General features: G+C 52.4%; 1 protein-coding gene across 4 annotated transcripts; it reads right to left on the bottom strand.

The window, feature by feature from the left end:
- Positions 1 to 6557: 6557 nt before the first annotated feature.
- On the bottom strand, positions 6558 to 17000 carry ZNF212 (zinc finger protein 212). Of its 4 annotated transcripts, XM_037127332.2 has the most exons (7): positions 16850 to 16999; positions 14868 to 15038; positions 13665 to 14025; positions 11208 to 11597; positions 10994 to 11120; positions 9570 to 9659; positions 6559 to 8582 (listed from the first exon to the last, which is right to left on the bottom strand). In XM_037127332.2, exons 3-7 carry the CDS (start codon positions 13701 to 13703, stop codon positions 7690 to 7692), a joined length of 1539 nt encoding a protein of 512 aa, XP_036983227.2. In that variant the 5' UTR covers positions 13704 to 14025; positions 14868 to 15038; positions 16850 to 16999; the 3' UTR covers positions 6559 to 7689. The 4 variants fall into 4 exon arrangements, with proteins under 4 accessions (XP_036983226.2, XP_036983227.2, XP_036983228.2 ...); XM_037127333.2 differs by lacking the exon at positions 14868 to 15038; XM_037127331.2 differs by lacking the exons at positions 13665 to 14025; positions 14868 to 15038; positions 16850 to 16999 and adding an exon at positions 16523 to 16839 and having other exon boundaries at positions 6558 to 8582.
- Between the last annotated feature and the right edge of the window lie 2779 nt (positions 17001 to 19779).

The following is a 19779-nucleotide window of genomic DNA, read 5'->3' on the forward strand; positions in this document are numbered from 1 at the left end:
GCGCCCCCTGCAGCCCGAAGGACCGCACGCGCGGCCCTGCGTCCCCACGGCCGCGGGGGCCACCCGGGGCGCGGCGTGGGTGTTGGCCGCCCAGCCCCGCCTGGGCCGCGAGAGTCAGCGCCGTCGCGTGGGCGTGGGCCACGGGGCGGGGGTGGGGCGCATCCTCTGCAGGACGGCGGGGTGGCCGAATCAAACCACCGCGCAAACTTTTCCACACTTTGGGAGCCCCCTCGCCCCTCCGCAGCTGGGGAAGTGCGCAGGCCTCGCCGCCAAGCTCAAGGGCGTATAGAGTCACCGGCCTAACGCCTCTGCTGCACCCAAAGGTGAGAGGGGACTTAAGAGTTGGAAAATGTTATTTTAAGTAACAGCTAATAAGCCTAGTAATCAATGCACGTAAAAGCTTTCATTCCAGGAACTGAAGGGATGACCCACCCTGACTCCAGGAGGCCATAAGCAGCCCCACCTTTGTTCCTAGGGAGGACCGCAGGCAACTCAAGATGGCATCTGAGCCGTTGTGCCCCAGGGGGAGATGACCACCTCCAGGCACACAGCTAAAGACCACCGCCTGGGGCACAGCTTAAGACCACCACCCAGAGAGAGAGAATGCTGAAGTTTTTTTGTTGTTGTTTTAATTCAATTAACTTTCCCCTGTATTCCAAACCCCTTACCTACACTTTGTTCTCCTTATTAAAAAGGGCAATTTTAAAGTGGAATTTAAGATCGTCTGTTAGGGTACGAACCTGCCATCTTTTCAGATCGAGGGCCATCTGAATAAAGCGCCCATAAAGATTCAATCCCTGTCTCTGCTTATTGGGTTTGGTAGTGACAGGCAGCTCAGACTCCCGGGTCTTTTCCAGTTTCAAAGGATCAGCTCGATGCCCAGGGAAAAAACGTGGGGGTGGATAAAGGTTTTAAAACTTCTTTTTCTGTTTTCCAGAACAAATAGAAAGACCTCAGAAAAAAATTTAATTCATTTAAAACAAACAAAAAACCCCAGAAGAAATCCTCTGTCTCTCCCCAAAAACGCTCGGGGAATCCGGTGTCTCCGCCCCTTACCCTGGGGCCTACCTCCCAGCAGAACCCCAGAAGTCCTCTGTGCCACACTGTGGACCCCCCAAAAAGGGGGGCCACAGACTAGCCTGACAAGCTCAGGGGAGGTCTGCACTTGAGTCCTATGTAGGACCCAGAGCTAAAGCAACCACAGTAGGGTGGTCTGAAATGAAAACTTTGTAACCAAAAGCGGGTTAGGAAAGGTAGTTACCCCCTAGGTCCCTATCTCCCCTGAGGAAGGACAATCTTCACATTAACTGAGCGTCTATTGTCCTTTTGCATCTAAGACAACATACCTTTGGAATGGCAGAGTGATATCCTTTTTTCTGGACTCCTTCCTGTACCAGAGACCACACAGCCCTTCATTGTATTGTTATCATGTTAATTGTTGTCTAGTAACTATGCTTCACCCATCTGTGTAAAAGAAGCCTGTCTATTCGTTTTACTTTGTTTCCAATCCCAGAGGTCCCCCGCCCCCTCCCCTTAGCTTTCTCCCACTTGTGCAAATTTCTCCAAGGCCCTTCCGCCTCCTCCCGTGATTATAATACATAAAACAAGGGGCAGAACTGCCATTCTCTGGAGCATTTCTCAGTTGGCTGAGACTTTACTTCCGGACAATTGTTGGCAGTTTGGCTCAGATAAACTCATAAAAACTCTTCACAGGTTTACACATTTTCCTACATTGACAACATCCACTCTTCCCTCCAGCACTGTGGGATGGGCTTGGCAGCAAGAGCAAATCCACCGCTAATTCAGGTCCTGAATAAACTGACCCCGGAAAAGACACCAGAGTCCGGGCTGCCTGGCACTACCAAACCCAATAAGCAGAGACAGGGATTGAATCCTTATGGGTGCTTTATTCAGATGGCCGGCGATCTGAAAAGATGGCAGGTTCATACCCTAATAGACCATCTTAAATTCCATTTAAAAATAGCCCTTTTTTATAAGGAGAACAAAGTGTAGGTAAGGAGTTTGAAATCCAGGGAAAAGTTCATTGGATTCCGCATTCTCTTTCTGGGTGGTGGTCTTAAGCTGTGCCCCAGGTGGTGGTCTGTAGGTGTGTGCTGGGTGAAGGTCATCTCACTCTGGAGTACAATGGCTCAGATACCATCTGGATGGCTTGCAGTCCTCCTGAGGAACAAAGGTGGGACTGCTTATGGTCTCCTGGAGTCAGGGGGAGGGTCATCCCTTCAGTTCCTGGAACAAAAGCTTTTCTATGGGAATTACTAAGCTTATTAGCTATTAAACTAAAATGTTTAAGTCTCCTATCAAAATCTAGGACTCATTCTTCCTCATTTGTAAAGAGCCTGACTGTGGAACACCAGAGTTAATCACTGAATACAGTGTGAAGTGTGCTTGGTGTACCCAGTGTGAGTTTTATTTTCCACCTTTTCCACACTACCCATTCATCTCAAAATCTTTGTCCAACGAGCCCCTCAGCTCTTCTGTTTGCATTGGGCTTGAATTCTTATTTTCTAAGGTCACACCTTACTGGTATTTTATAATCCTTGAAGTATTTGGTCTGACCAATTCCTGATGAGCTCCTAGTGTAAACCAAAATTAATTTTAGCCTGTAATAAAGAGTAAAAAAAAAAAAAAAAGGCAGTTATTTGAGCAAAAAGGAGCAGCAGCCCTGGAGACACGTTCAAAGGCGGCAACCCACCCAAACTGTGTTCCTCCAAGACAGAGGGAAGGTCACTTTCCACAGTGAACGTTCCCGCCCAGGCTCTCAGGTGGGTCCTTTCTATGCCAGACGTCCTTTGTGCAGTTCTGATACGGCAGGTCTCAGTCTGTTAACAGAAGATGAGTCTGCGGTTTTCCCTGCAGAGGTTGACCCAGTGCAGACAAGCAGGGGGATGGCGCAGGACACTCAGTGTCCAGTCTGAGGTTCTCCCTTCTACACAGCGTTTGCGAGGAGCCCCATCAGCAAATGGCTACTAGGCTCTTATTTATGAAAGTTGGGCCTTCGCTTGACCAGACAGGCGTCTCAGCAGATGAATTCTGTCTGGGGTTCGCAGCAAACGAACCTTCCTTCTCAGGGCCCACAGTAGGGATACTGTCAGCACCTCCAACGCTCATTTGCAAACTGTTAGGCTGCGTGACTTCAAGGGATTTCTCAATGAACAACATCATATATTCATTTGGCCCCTTGTTACCTTGAACTAGCACTTCCTAACCTTGTCCCACACTTCAGAGGTGTACTTGGAGAAAGTATCCGTTTTTTCCTGCCCAGAGGGGGAAAGCTGAGGAGAGAAAGATTTAGCAGAGGGAGACCTGAAGCGGAACCAAGGCCCCCTTTTCTCCTAGAAGCTGACCCTTGTCTAGGCAACAGGGAGCTCCTTGTTCTGTGAATTCGCCTCATCGCTGTTCGTTCAGTCAATGCGTGGTGGGCACCGTGGAGAAAAGCCCCTGTGGTTGGAGTCGGGAGTCTGGATACAGTGGAGACACGGTCCCTGCCTTCAGAAAGGGACCTCCTCCTACTGACTCTGTCTTGTCGATCTTGGCCACCTCTCCTGTCCACTGTTCTCTTCCTACTGCTGCTGTACCCTGGGCTTTTGTTTGCTAGCGATTTTATTTATTTATTTTAGAGAGGGGGCTAGGATGGGAGAAAGAGAGGGAGCGAAACATGGATGTGTGAGAGATACTTCAGTCGGTTGTTTCTTGTACACACCCCAACCGGGGCCTGAACCTGCAACCCAGGCACGGGCCCTGACTGGGAATCAAAGCAGCAACTTTTCACTTTGCAGGATGCCGCCCACCCACCCGAGTCACACTGGGTCCGCGTTCCTACTGGCTCCTGCTGGTCTCACTTAGAAACCTTCTAACGTCCCTCCACCCCCAAAGCAACAAAAAAACACAATATAACATGTATGAGGTTAATATTCCCAAATCGCAGCTAGAGTCAGGCCACCCTTTAGCTCAAAACTCTCAGCTCCCCGTCACTGACGCAATAAAACCCAAACTCCTTGGCCTGACCTCAACCTCTTTCCAACCACGCCCCCCAGGACCCCCTCCTCACACCCCACCTTCTAAAGGGATGTCCAGCTGTTTGGCGTCTCTGGGCCACCCTGGAAGAAGAGTTGTCTTGGGCCACCCATTGAATACACAAACACTAACGAACACTGATGAACTACAACAACAAAAAAGGTTGTAAGTAAATTTACGATTTTGTGTTGGGCCGAAGTCACAGCCATTCCCGGCTGCGTGCAGCTCACCGGCTGCAGGCTGGACATGCCCGTAGCCAAATCAAAGGAAGTGGCGTTTATCTGCACACACCGTCACGTCTCCTATTTGGGCCGTGTTGCTCCACTTAGAATGTCCTCTTCCCATCTTTGGAGGGCCAGTTCCACAGTCACCTCCCGTAAAACCTTCCCCACTGGCCCACAAGTCACTGTAACTGTTCTCTGCATCCTCAGACCGTTAGCCTCCCTTGGGGCATATCCTGTTCTATCTTGCATTAGATTCCCCGAACAGCCCGGGGACCCGAGGGCGGAATCTCTGACTCCCCCTTGTGCCCCTGCGTAGGCTTGGCACACAGAGGCCACTCGTATTTGTGAGTGAACAGACTGGCAGGCAGACGGAATACGGGCTGGGCCGGGAAAGCGCTGTGCAAACGTGCACACAGGGAGAAGTGGATTTTGGTAGAACTTCACCAGGACAAAGAGCTTTGTGCCCTGACGTATCCCTAAGCATTTAAAACAGCGCCCAGAAAATAGATGCTCAGTATATATATACTTGTTGAATAAAAATTCTTAAAAAATGAGCCCTGTCTGGTGTGGCTCAGTGGATTGAGCTTGGGCCTGCGAACCAAAGGATCATGGTTTGATTCCCAGTCAGGGCACATGCCTGGGTTGCAGGCCAGTTCCCAGCAGGGGACGCATGAGAGATATTTCTCTTCCTCTCTCCTTCCCTTCCCCTCTAAAGAGAAATAAATAAAACCTTTGAAAAAATGGAGGAAGCTTTCACAGGAGGAGGTTACAAATTCAATCGTGGAAAAAGAAACAGAATTGGGTTCACAGGGAAGGCCTTCCTGGGAGGGGACGCAGGGGCTGAATGTGGACATGGGGAAGTCCTGTGGCCTGAGCAGCCCACGGTGGCTGCTTTGGGTGGGTTGGACGTGAGTGGAAGCTGGCGGAACCCAGAGGAGGTTAGGTTGTCGGGGTTGTGAGTTCTACTCTACAGAGCTGGCCCTTCGGCAGGGCCGGTGAGACGCATCTCAAGGCTTTGGGGAAAGCCCGCGTCCAGTTTGCGTCTGGGACAGGGATTCCGGGGGCACACGGGAGGGAGGAGAGGGAGGAGGCCGGTTAGGCGGAGTAGTTCAGGGGGTGACAACGAGGACCCCCCCCCGGTGGAGCAGGAAAAAGGAGACAGGCCAGACGAGCCCCTGATGTTCGGCTTTAATTCTGCCCTGTGTGTGGACTTGGTTCCAGCCCATTTGGTCAACCTTGGACTTCCCACAGTCCCGTTGCCAGTTTCCTTCCCAGCGCCTGGCCGAGCAGGCTTCCCGTGAAGGACGGCTGAAGGGGGCAAGAGGCTGGTGTTCTGGGTCACTCAGGGACAGCGCCTGTGTGTGCAGAAGTGACCTGCAGCTCTTGTGAAAAGGCATCAGACACTGCACGCACTGTGGGTAACTTGGAACCCGACCTGGACACCAGGGACTTCCCTGTGGGCTACAGAGCCCAGACCACGGCCTGAAAGGTCACCGGTACACTTCCCGGTCAGGGCACACGCCTGGTTGCAGGCCAGGTGCCCGGCTGGGAGGCTGTGCGAGGCAGCCAATGGATGTTTCTCTCCCTGTCTACCCCTCTGCCTTTCTTCTCTCTCTGAATATAAATAAAAATCTAAAAATACTTTTTTAAATTTATTTTTAGAGAGGGGGAGGTAGGGAGAGAGGTTAACACTGATGTGAGAAATATCCATCGGTTGCCACCTTTGGCTCCCCAACTGAGGGCCAAACTCAAAACCCGGGCATGTGCCCTGACTGGGAATCGAACGGGCGACCTTTCACTTTGCCTACAGGATGACACCCAAGCAGCGGAGCCGCACCGGCCAGGCCGCATCTATTTATTGTCTTTGTTCCTTTGGTCCCCAATCCCACTCGCTCCTCCCACAGGGGACTGTAACGCCTTTAACATGTAACTCGCCGTCTCCATTCTGTTCTGCTTTGTGGACGTAGATGGTGTTGTTGTGGATCTCATTCAATTTCTCGCATTCCCGCCCAGCACTGCAGGTTTAAGGTCGGCAGATGAGACTACACAACTAGAGTACGGAAGTCGGTTCTCCCAACGGCTCCCCGGGAGCCCCTGGGGCCCTGGCCTCTCTACCTGCTGTGGCCAACGACCAACACGCAGAATGTCTGTGGCCCTTGACCCCTGTGCACAGGGTCCCAAACACACCCCCCTCTCGCCTGCTCTAGGTCTGAGCCGGGCCTCTGTCTCCTCTCCAGGTCAGATGCCACCTCTTCCCCACTCCCACGCAGGTCTTCCTGACACCGGGAGAAAAACACCCGACACGAGCACTTTTCCTTTGCCAGTAGCAAGTTTTATTCTAAGCAACTGCCAAGTCATCAAAAGGGACACTCACCCAGGAGCCAGGAGCCCACCCAGAAGCCGTGTGCTTTTCCTCCATCAGCTCCGCAAGGGTCCGTCCCAGAACTAGTCTGGAAAGTGTCACCTGAACGACCTCCGGGAATCACTGGTCCAACAGGCACGAACTCAAATAACCACTACACAAGCTGAACAGCCTTAAGTAACAAGGGAGTCGTCCACCCCGTGAGGCCGTGGAACCCGGCAGGGAGCGGATGGAGGGGCAGGAGCCGAGGCAGAAACCCCAGCTCCCAGCTCCCAGGAGGAGGCAGCAATTCGTGCACCAGGCTCTTCGCTCTCGCTGGGGCGCTCGGGGGTCCACCCCTGCTGCTTTCTCCCTCTCGGTTCTTTTGATTCAGTGAGCCCCATCCGAGAGTGCTAAGACCCCCCACGATATGGAGCCCTGCGATGCCCCCTGACCCCTGGACCCTGGCCTGAGTGTGGGTGGGCGAAAACAGCCCCGGAAACAGTTCCCTCCCGGATGGCAGGCCAGAAGTTGTTAGGAACAACTTCTACAGCTCTGGAGACTTGGAAAACAAGTGTTGGGCTGCATATTAGTTTTTTAAATCAACTAAAATCTAATTCCAGAAAGGTTCTCCAGAGCAGGGTGAGCGCTCATTTAAATTATTTTTCTACTTGTTGTTAATAATAAGGAGACTACAAAAGGGCAAACGTGGTTATGCTCCCCAGAGCTCTTCTGCACACCAGCTCACCCCTCTGGCCTGGCCCCGCCCCGCGGGGAGGCCTGAATCGCTGGGCCGGGCCCTCAAACCCACCCCAGACCACGCGCATCGGTGTGGGTGGGGAAACCCGAGACGTGAAGGTGCCGACGACACGGCCCACTCAACAGCAGGGCAGACATCGGGGGCAGGCCGGGCCCCACCCCGCTCCACACGGTTTCGGGGGCGCGGCTCGGCCTGTCGCTTGGCCAAGGTTAGGCAAATCAAAGCGACTCCCCTCAGGAAGAAGCCAGCCCCTGACTCCGCACAGCGTCTCTTCGGGAGACCACTGCCAGCCCCCTCGGCCCCCCCGGACAGGCGAGGGGCTGGCACCCTTAAAGCAGGCCGCTGGGCCTCCCGGGCTCCGGAGCCAGCCCGCCACGCTCCCGCTGGTGGATCTTCTGGTGCTGCAGCAGGTGCTGCTTCTGCACGAAGCTCCGCTCACACTCGGGGCAGGTGTAGGGCCGCTCGCCTGTGTGGATGCGCTGGTGCCGCACCAGATCCGATGGGTGGCTGAAGCTCTTGCCACAGTAGCCGCAGATGAGGGAGCTCCGGCTTTTCCTCCAGGGGATGTGGCCCGGCAGGGCGACCAGGCTGTTGGGCGAGAACCTCTCCTGGACGCGCTGACCGCCACTGGGTCCCTCCTGCAGGTGGCAGCGCTGGTGGGTCACCAGGCTCACCCTGCAGCTGAAGCTCCTCATACAAATGTCACACTGATGCTGTCTGGTCCTCTTGGACTGGGGCTTCAGCCGCGGCCTGGGCCTGAGGCTCTCTTCCGGCTCCGGCTCTGGCTCCGGCTCCGGTGCCGGCGCGGCAGGGGGCTCCCACCCCGAGTGGGTCCGCAGATAGGTGGCCAGCTGCTGCTCGCAGCGGTAGCTGAGCTCGCACTCGGGACACTCGAAGGGGCCAGGAAGGTCCCTCGGCAGCTTCAGGCCCTGCCCGCACTCCTGACCCAGCTGCGCCGGCCTGCTGGACTTCTGCCTCGGGGGGCAGCCCAGAATTCTGTCGCTGCCGGGGCCCCTGCTGCCGTCCACGGGCTCCTCGAGAGTCACGTCCCTGGGGTCTGATTCCAAGAGGACAGACGCGCCCTGACCGTTCCAGAGCTCAGTCGGCACGGGGCCCAGGAAAGCCTGCTCTTCCGCCAGGCCCGGGAACTCCCCGGGAAGGGCCTCCGAGCGCTCCTGTCCCTGGGGGGACTCTACCTCCTGCTTGATCACGACCCCTTCAACTGCCAAGACAAAGAGAACCAACAAAAAGGGATCACATTCTAATACCTCCAGAGCCAGACACACACATCTGTGAATTCCAGAAGGGCTCACATCAAAGGATCGAGGGACTTAGAACAACTTGGAGAATGAAGAGACGGACTGGCTTCCAAAACCTGAAAAATGTAACCTTTACTCAAGTAGAGACACGTCGACTGGAAATCTGACTACATTATCCTTTTTTTTTTTTTTTTAAAGATTTTACTTATTCATTTTTAGAGAGAAGGGGAGGGAGGGAAACATCGATGTTTTGATGTGTGAGAGAGATATCACACGCCCCCTACTGGGGACCTGGCCCGAAACCCAGGCAGGTGCCCTGACTGGGAATCGAACCGCTGACCTTTTGGTTCACAAGCCAGTGCTCAATCCACTGAGCCACACCAGCTAGGGCAGAATATATTATTCTCACAGAACAATGTTATATAGTTCTCCAAGCTTGTCCACAAATTTGTATTTAATCTCTGAAAAATGGCTCAAAAGATTGCAAAAGTGTACTAATTTAGGAGAGTATTAGAGTAATAGATAAGATTTTTAAAAAAGCCTAAGCCTACAGTTTAAACATTCATGTGTCCACCTCTGTCCTTTCTGCCCACTCCTGCCAAACAACCCAGCTCACAGACGCGTCTCCTGCCTCTCGCCCGGCCAGCCTCCCCGAGGCCGACCAGCCCCGCTCCGAACGCGCTGTGGGTGTGGATGGTCTATTACGTGCGCTCCTCTGCGGGCACGAGGAAGTCCGACGTGGTCGTGAATCTCAAGGGCTCCACACAGCGGTGAGGAGTTAAGATACCCACGCGACGGCTGAACGAATGACCGTCAGGAAAGAGCCCAGAACAAGCCACGGTCACAAGAGGTCGCTGGTCATCAGTGCTTGGCCGTTCAGCAGTTCGGAGAAAGCTCGCAAAGCGCTGCAGGCAGTGGGGAGGGGGGCAGGACATTCTGGAGCCACTCACCCGGGTGGACGCCCCCGAGGCCTTCCTCCTCCAAGTCGCCCAGCATCTCTGTGCCCAGGTCCGCGTCTCCTTCCGGCTGGCCAAGGACCTCTGGGGTGGAAACGGCACGGAGTGAGTCTGGGAGCGCAGAACGCACTGCACACCGGTCACTTGCCCATGAACGCGGTGACCAGTGTCAAGGAGTCAATATGAAAACTCTGTAAGGTTCGAAGTATTGTTCTTGTCACCTCCCCCAGCGGTTTGAGACCATCAGAAAGTTACGGCTGATGTACTTGGCTACCAGCCCCTCGGGCTCCTTCTTCATCAGCCACTTGTGGCTCCGGCCACCGGCCGCCGGAGCCCCCACTCACCTCCCCAACACCACCGCGCCCTCACGTGCCCACGGCTTCACGTGCTGCTCCCTTTCGGGGGTCTGAGTCCACCGGTGCCACCGCACTGAGGCCCAAGCAGGCCTGTCACAGACGTGGCAGCAGCCGCAGGCAGAACACGTGACCCAGCCTAGGTCACTGTGACCTCTCTGACCCGCTTGCTACCTTCCCTCCCTCCTCCACTGCGCTCCCGTGGCCTGCTTGACAAGCCTCCTCGGACCTGGGTTGTCAAAGATTTTATCTACCAAACAAAATGCGCAAACAAGGAGAGAGCCAGTAACAATGTAACAATAAGAGATACAGGGTCTGCAGAAGGAGGGCCTGTGTGAGGGTGGCTGGGAGGGTGATAACGTGGTGGGTGTGATAATTTACAGTTTTTAAAAAATATTCATTTATCTTTAGGAAGGGAAGGAGAGAGGAAGGCAAGGAGAGAGGGAGAGAAATATCAATGTACAGTTGCCTCTCATGTGTCCCCTACTGGGGACTTGGCCCACAACCCAGGCATGTGCCCTGACTGGGAATCAAATTGGCGACCCTTTGCTTCGCAGGCCCGTGCTCAATCCACTGAGCTACACCAGCCAGGGCATAATTTACAGTTTTAATCTGAACATTTCACCTGAAATGTCACGTGGTGTGCTTGAGTATGACAGTGCTGTGTGACAGAATGATGTGCTATTATTTTGTAATAAAAACGGGCCTTATTCGTCATGCTGGGCCCTGTACTGACTCCAGGTCAACACGAACGTAAATCCCGAGACCACTGGCTGGGATTCCAGCCCAGGGCCAAGGGCAACTTTTCACTCCGGTGTGTAACAAAGGATTTCTTATCAAAGAGTCTGCAGTATTCTCAAAAGCTGCACGAGGAACCCCAGCCACGCTGTACTATAGATAAGATGTGCCACGAGCACCTTATCTCCTGGTAGATATTGTCAGATCCGACCACCGAGAAGCAACACCCTTGTACGCAGAGGACCCGAGACTCCCATTTCCCAGCCCGGCCTGGGCCAGGGACGGCGGGCCCTCCGAGAGCATTCTCGGGAAGAAGCTGCCACTCACTCAGAGAGACCAGAGTCTCGTAGTTGCTCATCATCACGTTTCTGTACAGCTCCTTTTGCCAGTCCTCCAGATTCTCCCACTCCTGCTCCGAGAAACAGACGCCATCGCTGTCCAGTGCCCGCGACACCTGAAATCACAGGTGCCACACAGTGAGCGCTCCCCATCTCAGCCAGGCGGGAAGAACCAGCAACTGAGAGCTACATAGAGGGACTACCTTGGGGGCCTCCCCCGCGCTGCCCGGGGGCAGCCGCAGGACCCAGAGGTTCCTGTTCCTCAGCAGGTTCTCCATGTTCTCCAGCCGCCTCTGCAGCAGCCCGTACTCCTGCAGCAGCGTCCCCAGCACAGCCCACTTGCCCTCCAGCTGGTTCCCGAACTCCAAGGTCATCTTCTCGAAGTCGGCCAGCTTCTTCTCCACCGTCTCCATGCGCCTCTCCAGGCTCTGCAGCTGGGCGGCCTGGGCCTCCACCTTCTTCTCCGCGGCCTGGATGGCGGCCACCACGGCCTGCAGCGGGAGCTCCGGGGGCTGCGGGCAGGAGCTGTCCTCTGGCGCTGGCGGAGGCGGTGGGGAGGAAGCCAGGGGGGTGGCGCGGCGCTTCCTCCTGTGCTGAAGAGGCAGACCCAGGGACGGTCAGCAAGGTCAGCCGGCCTTGCTGCCGACCATCGGGCGAAGAACACCACGGCCCAGGGGGGCCAGCGGCGCTCAGACCTGGTACCGAGCCACCGGGCCGGGGCAGGATTCATTTTTCTCATCCAATTCTTTCTGTTTGATACTTCAGGCTATTTGGGATATTTTGTTATGGTAAGGGACATAATTTACATCTCGTCTGGACTCCACACTGCTGTCTGACTTCCCAGGCGATCACGCCCCCCCTCGCTAGCAACCTCCCAGCAGCCCCTTACCGTAAAGACCCCTCAGCAGGACCCGTGAGACTCAACTCACTCCTCTCTGCACCCCAGCAGCTAATGTAATATGCAAGTGACACTTACTAAATGACCCTCCTTCACAGGCACTCACTGGAATGACCTAAGTCCTCTGACATTCCTCTTACACGGCTCATTGTTGCGGTCTTGTCCCCGAGAGTAGGAAACTCACTGTGGCTGAAGCTCCAACTGTCTTCTCAGCCCCGCTGCCCCAGTGCAGGTCACCCCTCAGTCCTGACCCCCCAAAGTGTCGCTCCTTTTTTTGTGGCTGCTTCTCTCACGTGAGACCAAGCCCCCAAGGAGGAAAGTGTTTACTGGCCATCCAGCCTGCTCAAGTCTTACACCTTCACCTTTCCGGTTAGCTGACATTTCCTTCCTGTGTCCTAGAACTTGGCTGTGAATCCTGGACTCTATCTTTATCAGTATATACTTGCACTTTGCAAATATCTTCTCATTTTTTTTACTCTCTTTAGTATCATTTAATAAAGTCCTTAACTTTAATGGAATTAAGTTTTTACCAGTATTAATAATTTAATGATTTGAACTTTTATGCCAGGTTTAAAAAAAAACTACAACTGACAATAGTCTTCCAAATACTCCACGGCACAGGTGGCCAACACAAGGCCCAAGGGCTGAACCTGGCCTTCCACCTTGTTTTATCCAGCCTGGCACTTTGTTTCTACCTGGCAGCTGAGCACCGAGCTCCTTGCCCCTAGTTAAGGAGCAGTTACATTTACATAGTCCTAAATTACATTCAGCCCTTTGAAGGCAATTGCGAGGCTGATGTGGCCCCCAGTGAAAATGAGTTTGACGCCCGTTCTGGAGAGAGAAGGAGAAAGAGGAGAGAGAGAGAGAAACATCAACTGGTTGCCTCTTGTACACACCCCAACCGAGGATCAAACTTGTAACCCAGGTGTGTGCCCTGACTGGGAATTCAAACTACAACCTTTTGTTCTACAGGAGGACTCTCCAACCAACTGAGCCACTGGGCCAGGGCAAGACAATTTCTTCTTATTCTATTATTCCCCCTTTTATTTTGTAAGTTATGCAGCTCATTTCCTGTCTTTCAGCAACTATCCTAGAAATGACAGGGGAGGTACCTAGAGAGACTTTAAACGTCTGAGTTCTGATCACCTCTTCCTAACTTTTACATCCATGATGCTGTGTATTTTAATCTGCCTTGGTTTTTCACTCTACAAGAGATGACTATTTTAGTCAGTCAGTATTTGTTCAGATGTACCCATTTGCTTTTCTTTCTTTCTTTTTTTCTGAGATGTTATTTATTTACTTTTAGAGAGAAGGGAAGGGAGGGAGCGAGGGAGAAAAACATCCGCCCAGGCCCATGCCCTGCGTGGCTGGGAATCCAACCGGCGACCTTTTGCTCTGCAGGGCGACCCCCAACTGACTGAGCTGCTCAGGTCCAGGCTCGAGTTACCCATTTTCACAGCTCATCACACTTTTCCACACTCATTGGGATAATTTTTCTTAACCTGAGGGCTGTCCTTTCAAATTTCCTTTCACGACAGTGTCCTGGCAAGCAAACCCTCCATTTTAATTTGTCTAAAAATATCTTTTCTTTACCCTTATTTTAGAAAGCTATTCTTGCTGACTACAAAAATCTGGGCTCACAGAGTTTTGAGCTTTGAGCCCCCAAAGGGCCCGGTGATGACATCGTTACTGTCACCAGTTGCTGTCACCTCGCCTCCCCTGTTGCTTCTGGATCCCAAGAGTCTCACCACAGTTCACTTACAGGTAATCGGTCTTCTTTTCTCTGGCTGCCTGTAAGCATTCTCTCTGCCACGGATTTCGTGCTTTGACTATGACGTGTGTAGACAGAGATTTACTTTCGTTTATCCTGGTCGGGTTCTACTGGGTTTCTCCGTATCGGGGTGTGCACCGGGCCCACTGGACCCTCAGCTGCTAGTTCCTCAGCCACGATGGCTTCCAGTGCGGACTGTGCGTGTCCGGGTCCCTCTGGGCCTTCCACACGTCCTTCCCCCGGACACTCACTACCAGAAATCTTTGAAGGTCTAAATTTGTTGCCCATTATTTTTACTGGCTTTTCCTCCTAGTTTTGTTTTTTTTTTTAAATGTTTATTGATTCTAGAGAGCTAGGAAGGGGGTGGAGAAAGAGAGAGAGAGAGAGACAGCAAATATGAGAGAGAAACACTGACCAGCTGTCTTCCACACTGGCCAGGGCTCTGCATAGTTTTTCATTGTTTGTTTGGTAAATTTTTTTTGTTGTTATGAATTCATTTTTCTTGGAATTCCATCTATGAGAATTATTTGAAGTCTGAGTTAAATGCAGACTCCTCCAGAGAAGATTCGTGCTTGTTTTTCAAAGACGGCTGGAGGTTCTACTTTAAACGAAATTCTCTGCTTGAGGTTTCTTGGACCATCCAGGTCACAGAAATTCAGGCAATAAACCCACTGGAGAGTCGGTGGTTTTTCCAGGGTCACCCTGCCCCCATCTCTTGGCACTGAGGTTTGAAATAGGCAATGTTCTCTGCAGCTACCCCAGGGTAAGAGCTTACATTCAGCTCACCCTGAATGTTGCCCTTTGAAGACTCAGCTTTATGGGATTCAGGTAGGAGGCTTCCTGGATGCCCCCTCTTAGGCTCTGAGTTGCGCTTTCTATATTCTAGGCCCCTCAGGTCATAAACACTACAGATGCATGTTCAGCAAAAACCTTCAAAGTTGGTTTCAGAACCCTAGCTACCTCTTTTTTTTTTTAAGATTTTATTTATTTACTTTTTAGAGAGAGGGGAAAGGAGGGAGAAAGCTAGGGAGAGAAACATCAGTGTGTGGCTGCCTCTCTCAGGTGCCCCCTAGCGGGGAACCTGGCCCTCAACCCAGGCATACACCCTGACTGGGATTGAACTGGCGACCCTTTGGTTCACAGGCCTGCGCTCCACCCACTGAACCACTCCAGCCAGGGCAGAACTCTGGTTACCTCTTAAGAGCTCCATCTTTCACTTCAGTTTTGGGCTCCAAGTATTCTTTATGAACATATATTTTAGTTATAATTGTGTTTTCCCACTGGCATTTTCCGTTTTCATCATGGTACCTACTTGGTCACACTGTCAAATAGGAGGTACCAAGTCCTCATCTGAAGAGAAAATGTCTGAGAACAGAAATAGGCTCATGGGGGAGCGGTGGGGGGAAAAGGCAGAAAACTGTGCTTGAACAATAAAAAAAAGTTAAAAAAAATAATATCCTCAAAGGCAATTTCAACACACCCTACAAAGACAAATGCACACGTTACTTAAAGCACAGCTTTGAATTCTGCAGGATCTTTAAGGCGTCCTTTTAAAAACATCTGTTGATGACGTAAGTAACTGTGCACTGACCAGTGGGAAAAAGTACTTTGGAAGTTGGTGAACTTGTCCTCCTGCTCCACTTTACCACTAATTTGGCCTTGAACAAAAGCCAACTCTTTGACTGTTATCACCTTAGTTAAATGAGTCGCAGGAGGTGAACATTGTGAGCATTTGTGTCTTGTCTTCACAGTTAAGCTGTACCTCCCTGACAGGGAACACCGTGTTCTCCAAATCTTCCAATCCTTCCCTTTTTAGTTCTTACCTACTTCCTACAAGACTCAACTAGCTCTGGCCGGGTGGCTCAGTGGGGTGGAGCAACGTCCCCTACATTGAAAGGTTGCCGGTTCGATCCCCAGGGTCAGGGCGTAGGGGAAGCAACCGATCAATGCTTTTCTCTCTTTCTCTCCCTTCTTCTCTAAAATCAATAAAAACATCCTCGGGTGAGGACTTAAAAAAAATCAATGGGTAAAAAAAAAAAAAATCAATGGGTTAAAAAAAAAGAACCAACCAATGAACGCATAAATAAGTGGAACATCGAATCGATGTTTCTCGATGTTTCTCTCTCTCTCTCTCTCTCCCCTTTCCTCTATCTAAAAATCAATAATAAAAAAAACCCACAAAAAAACAAAAAACCAATTAAATTCCAGCCCTGGCCGGGTGTCGCCAGGAGACGCCAAGGTTGCAGGTTCGATCTCCCCTCAGGGCACATACAAGAAGCAACCAACGCATGCATAAATAAGTGGAACAAATGGATGCTTCTGTCTCTGTCTCTCCTTCCCCGCTCCTCGCTAAATAAATTTTAAAAAAAAACATTAAATTCCATCTGCCCTTTCCACAGCACATCCTCTTGGATCATCAAATTAGCCACTACTTTCGAATAACCTGAGCATGTCAGAGCTCGCAGGATCCCTGGAGACTATGTAGCAACTAGTCCCACGCTCGGCGTTCAGCGAAGAAACCGGAGGCCCAGAGCTGAGTTAGGGCTGAAATCCAGTTTCCTGCCTCCATGCCCAGGGCTTCCCTCGCCCCGAGCTCTGCGTCCTGCGAGGGCTGGAGGAGACCCCACAGCTTCGCAAAGCAAACCCCAGCAACTCCCTGGGGAGACAACACCTGTGCCCTGGGAGAGGAAGCCCGGGCTGGGCTTCCACCTGCGGCTGCAACCGCGGGACAGAAGTCTGTAGCGGGACAAGGTGGCAGAAGGAACCAGCGAAACACAATGGCCGAGGACGAGCTGGTCTCGGACCAGCCCTGCGCCCCCCGGGGTCGCCGGAGCACCCGGCGCGCTCACCGGCAGCGAGGCGGACCCAGAGTTTCCAAGCCGCGCCACCTCTCCAGCCTGCAAACGGGCTGGCTTTTGGCACCACGGAGAAAACGTGTGGGGACGGTCACAAACCCAAGAACAGGCAACAAGCCTCAGAGAAGTTTCCCGGCGAAGGCGCGTGGCGCTGGGGCTCCGGCCCCGCGCGGAAGGAATCGGACAGCGGAGGGCAGAGCCCAGGGGTCGCGGGGGCAGGTCTGTACCCGCCGGCGCCAGCGGCCGCCGGGGACACCCAGCCCCGCCCCGGGGCTCCGCCATCCCGAACGCGCCCCCGAGCCGCGCCAGGGGGACCCTTACCCGAGCCGACGCCGGTTCCGCCATTGCTGCGCGTCGCCCGTCCGCAGCGGAGCCTCGCCTGATACCCTCGGACTGCGCGCGGGTCCGCTGGGCGTCCCCTGCCCCTCCTCGCAGCCACCTCCAGCTCCGTGTTGACACAAGGCCAAGACTGGCTCCGGCCGCTCGTCCTCGGCGCGTGGGATTCCCATTGCGCCCCCGTGCGGCCGGAGGGTGAAGAGCAGCGCCGCGCTTTCGGCCAGGGGGCGGGCCCCGCAGGGCTGACTGAGTCCCTCCAGGTCAGTTGCAGCTTCGGAGCAAACAAACCCACGGGACTTCACGTGTGTGTTTTTTACGTGCCCAGCGCTCTGCTAGGTGCTTTGAGAGATTCCAAAATGTATAAAGCTCAGACTTTGCTCTGAGGGAAGAATATGTCATCTAATTGGGGAAAAAAAGCTATGGTCCCAAATGGCAAGAGGTTGTTGTTATCTCAAAATTTTGCTTTTTAGAAGCTAGAAATACACTTTGCATCTCAACAGTGTGGGGCCAGGCGCCCAGACCACCCCACTGTGGCCTATTCATTATAATAATCACATGCCTTGGAAACAGCAAGATAGCCCTGATTTCAAGTATTTAATCCAGGGCACATGCTCTGTGATAAATGGTGGGTGTGGAGTTTTGCAGCCGTATTTGCCTAGTCTGTGCCACGTGGTCTCTTTAGAGATTTGCGATGGACTTCCACTTGCAGTGATACAATAGATATGCAACGCTTCCCCTGAGAACTACACTCGTGTTTACATGACTGGGTCCCTCTTGGCATGGAAGGCCCAGGTGAGACTTCACCTCTTCAGAGAGGCATTCCCTGCCCACCCTGCCTACACCCCAACATCCTCCTCCATCCCAAATATCAGTCTAGTTACCTGCTTTGGAAATTTTGTCGTATCATTTATCACGATCTGAAATCTCACTCCTTTCATTCGTTTATGTGGTAATTATGTGTCTCTTTCACTAAAATGTCCCTCCATGGTACCTCCATTTCTTGCACACATAAGTGCAAGAAATCCATCCATGAATACTTTTGGATGATCAGATGGCAAATCAATGAGTAAAGCTAGGAAAAGTCTCCTCCAAGAGAAGGCGTGATGTCCAAGGCAACCAGATCGCCAGGAGGTTGATTGAATCATTGGTATACCTAAAGAATGGGCCAGGCAGAGGAACCTAGTCTACCATGGAAGTCTGTCCAGGGTCCGACCTACTTTCCCCAGCCGACAAAAGCTTCCCACAGGCCTGGCTGGTGCAGCTCAGTGGATCCAGCTGCAGGCTGCAAACCAAAGGATTGCTGGTTCGATTCCCAGTCAGGGCACATGCCTGGGTTGCAGGCCAGGTACCCAGTAGGGGGATGTGTGAGAGGCAACCACACATTGATGTTTCTCTCCCTATCTTTCTCCTTCCCTTCTCCTCTCTCTAAAAAAAAATAAAATCTTTTAAAATAATGTATCAAGATTGTGGAGACAGATATAGGATACTGAGGTTGTTAAATGGTCCAGTAGTGGAACTCACACGTTCTGTTCCATTGCTCTGTTCACCAGGCCACCTTATGCTGATGCAGGTCCCCCTGTAGCTCTTGGGCGTCAGGCTGATGTGAATGTCCAGTCCACCCCTGAAAATTATTAAACAATGCTCCAGCTTATCCATCAGCCAGTCTCTTGAGAGTCAGTCAGCATGATTCAGCATCCCCGACTGCGAGCCTGGGACTCTGGAAGAATATGTAGATCAAATTTCCAGTGTGCAGGGGAGGCAGCACCAGGCACCACTTTGCAGTGTCATGGGCTTTTGGAGATGGCAGCACAGAGGGTTAGAAAGTGGGGCCAAGGAGGAGAGAGACCACCCGGGTCCCTCGCCCAGTACCACCACTTCCTCGATGTGGACACTGGGCAAGTCATCAACTTCTCGGCACCTCCCACTCCTTGTTATTAGTGGTGGCTAACAGCACGTGTGTCACAGAGTTGTTGTGCAGACTAAGTGAGCTCGTTCAATGTCAAGCGCTTAGAACAGCGCCTGTCGTCGTAAAAGCTCAAGGTGCGCTCACGATGGCCATTATTCTTTACCTCTCGGCTCCTTCACTCGCTAAGTGGTGTGGTGCCGGCTCAGTCCTTCCCACTGGGACTGTGAGCACCATCTCCACGGGGCGTTGGTGGGATTAAGAGAAACGACATTGTGTAAGTGAAACGTGCGTGCAGCCGAATGCCCTGGACAGAGCGAGCACTTGCTAACAGGCAATTTCTCCTTTTGGTTCGTCTTTGCTTTGGCGAAGCCCTAGCCTTGAACTGCAAGGAATTCGCCGAGATAAATGTCTCCTTGTCGTCTCTGAGAAGCCACTCATTGGTCCTTTCCCAATGACACTCAGATTTTGACACATAGCTTTGAATAAACGTTTTCCTTTTTCTTTCTTTCTTTCTTTCTTTCTTTCTTTCTTTCTTTCTTTCTTTCTTTCTTTTCTTTACTTTACTTTTTTATTTTTAGTTCAGTGGCAGTGGAAAGATTTATTAAAGTGCAAGTATACTCTCGGAGGGAGGGAGAGAGAGTAGGCGGGACCAGAGAGCAACTTCGGAATAAACTTTAAATGAGGTTCACAATGACTCCCACTGGTGGCACTGGTCTCAGAAGAGTCAGTGCACTCTCGGTCTCTGTATCCTGGCGCCTGTGCGATGGTTGAAATATGCAGAGGCCCTGGCCGGGCAGCTCAGTCGGTCAGAGCATCCTCCCAGTACGCCAAGGTTGTGTGTTTGATCCCCGGTCAGGGAACATGCAAGAATCAACCAACGAATGCATCAGTAAAAAGTGGAACAGCAGACTGATGTTTCTCTCTCTCTAAAAATCAACAAATTTTTAAAAACCCGTAGAGCTGAATGTGACCTTAGATATTATCTCACCCACACCCTCATTTTTAGGGA

The sequence above is a fragment of the Artibeus jamaicensis genome, unplaced genomic scaffold (genome assembly GCF_021234435.1).
Source record: "Artibeus jamaicensis isolate MK-2021 breed Jamaican fruit bat unplaced genomic scaffold, CSHL_Jam_final contig_718, whole genome shotgun sequence".
Lineage (NCBI taxonomy): Eukaryota > Metazoa > Chordata > Mammalia > Chiroptera > Phyllostomidae > Artibeus > Artibeus jamaicensis.

Bases quoted from the DNA above. Each gene is read 5' to 3' on its own strand.
- ZNF212 (XM_037127331.2), bottom strand. From the start codon at position 16,810: ATGGCGGAGCCCCGGGGCGGGGCTGGGTGTCCCCGGCGGCCGCTGGCG. The intron at 11,598-16,522 runs GTGAGCGCGCCG...CTGCCTCTTCAG, and splicing joins CTGGGTCCGCCTCGCTGCCG to CACAGGAGGAAGCGCCGCGC. The intron at 11,121-11,207 runs GTAGTCCCTCTA...CTGTGATTTCAG, and splicing joins GCGCGGGGGAGGCCCCCAAG to GTGTCGCGGGCACTGGACAG.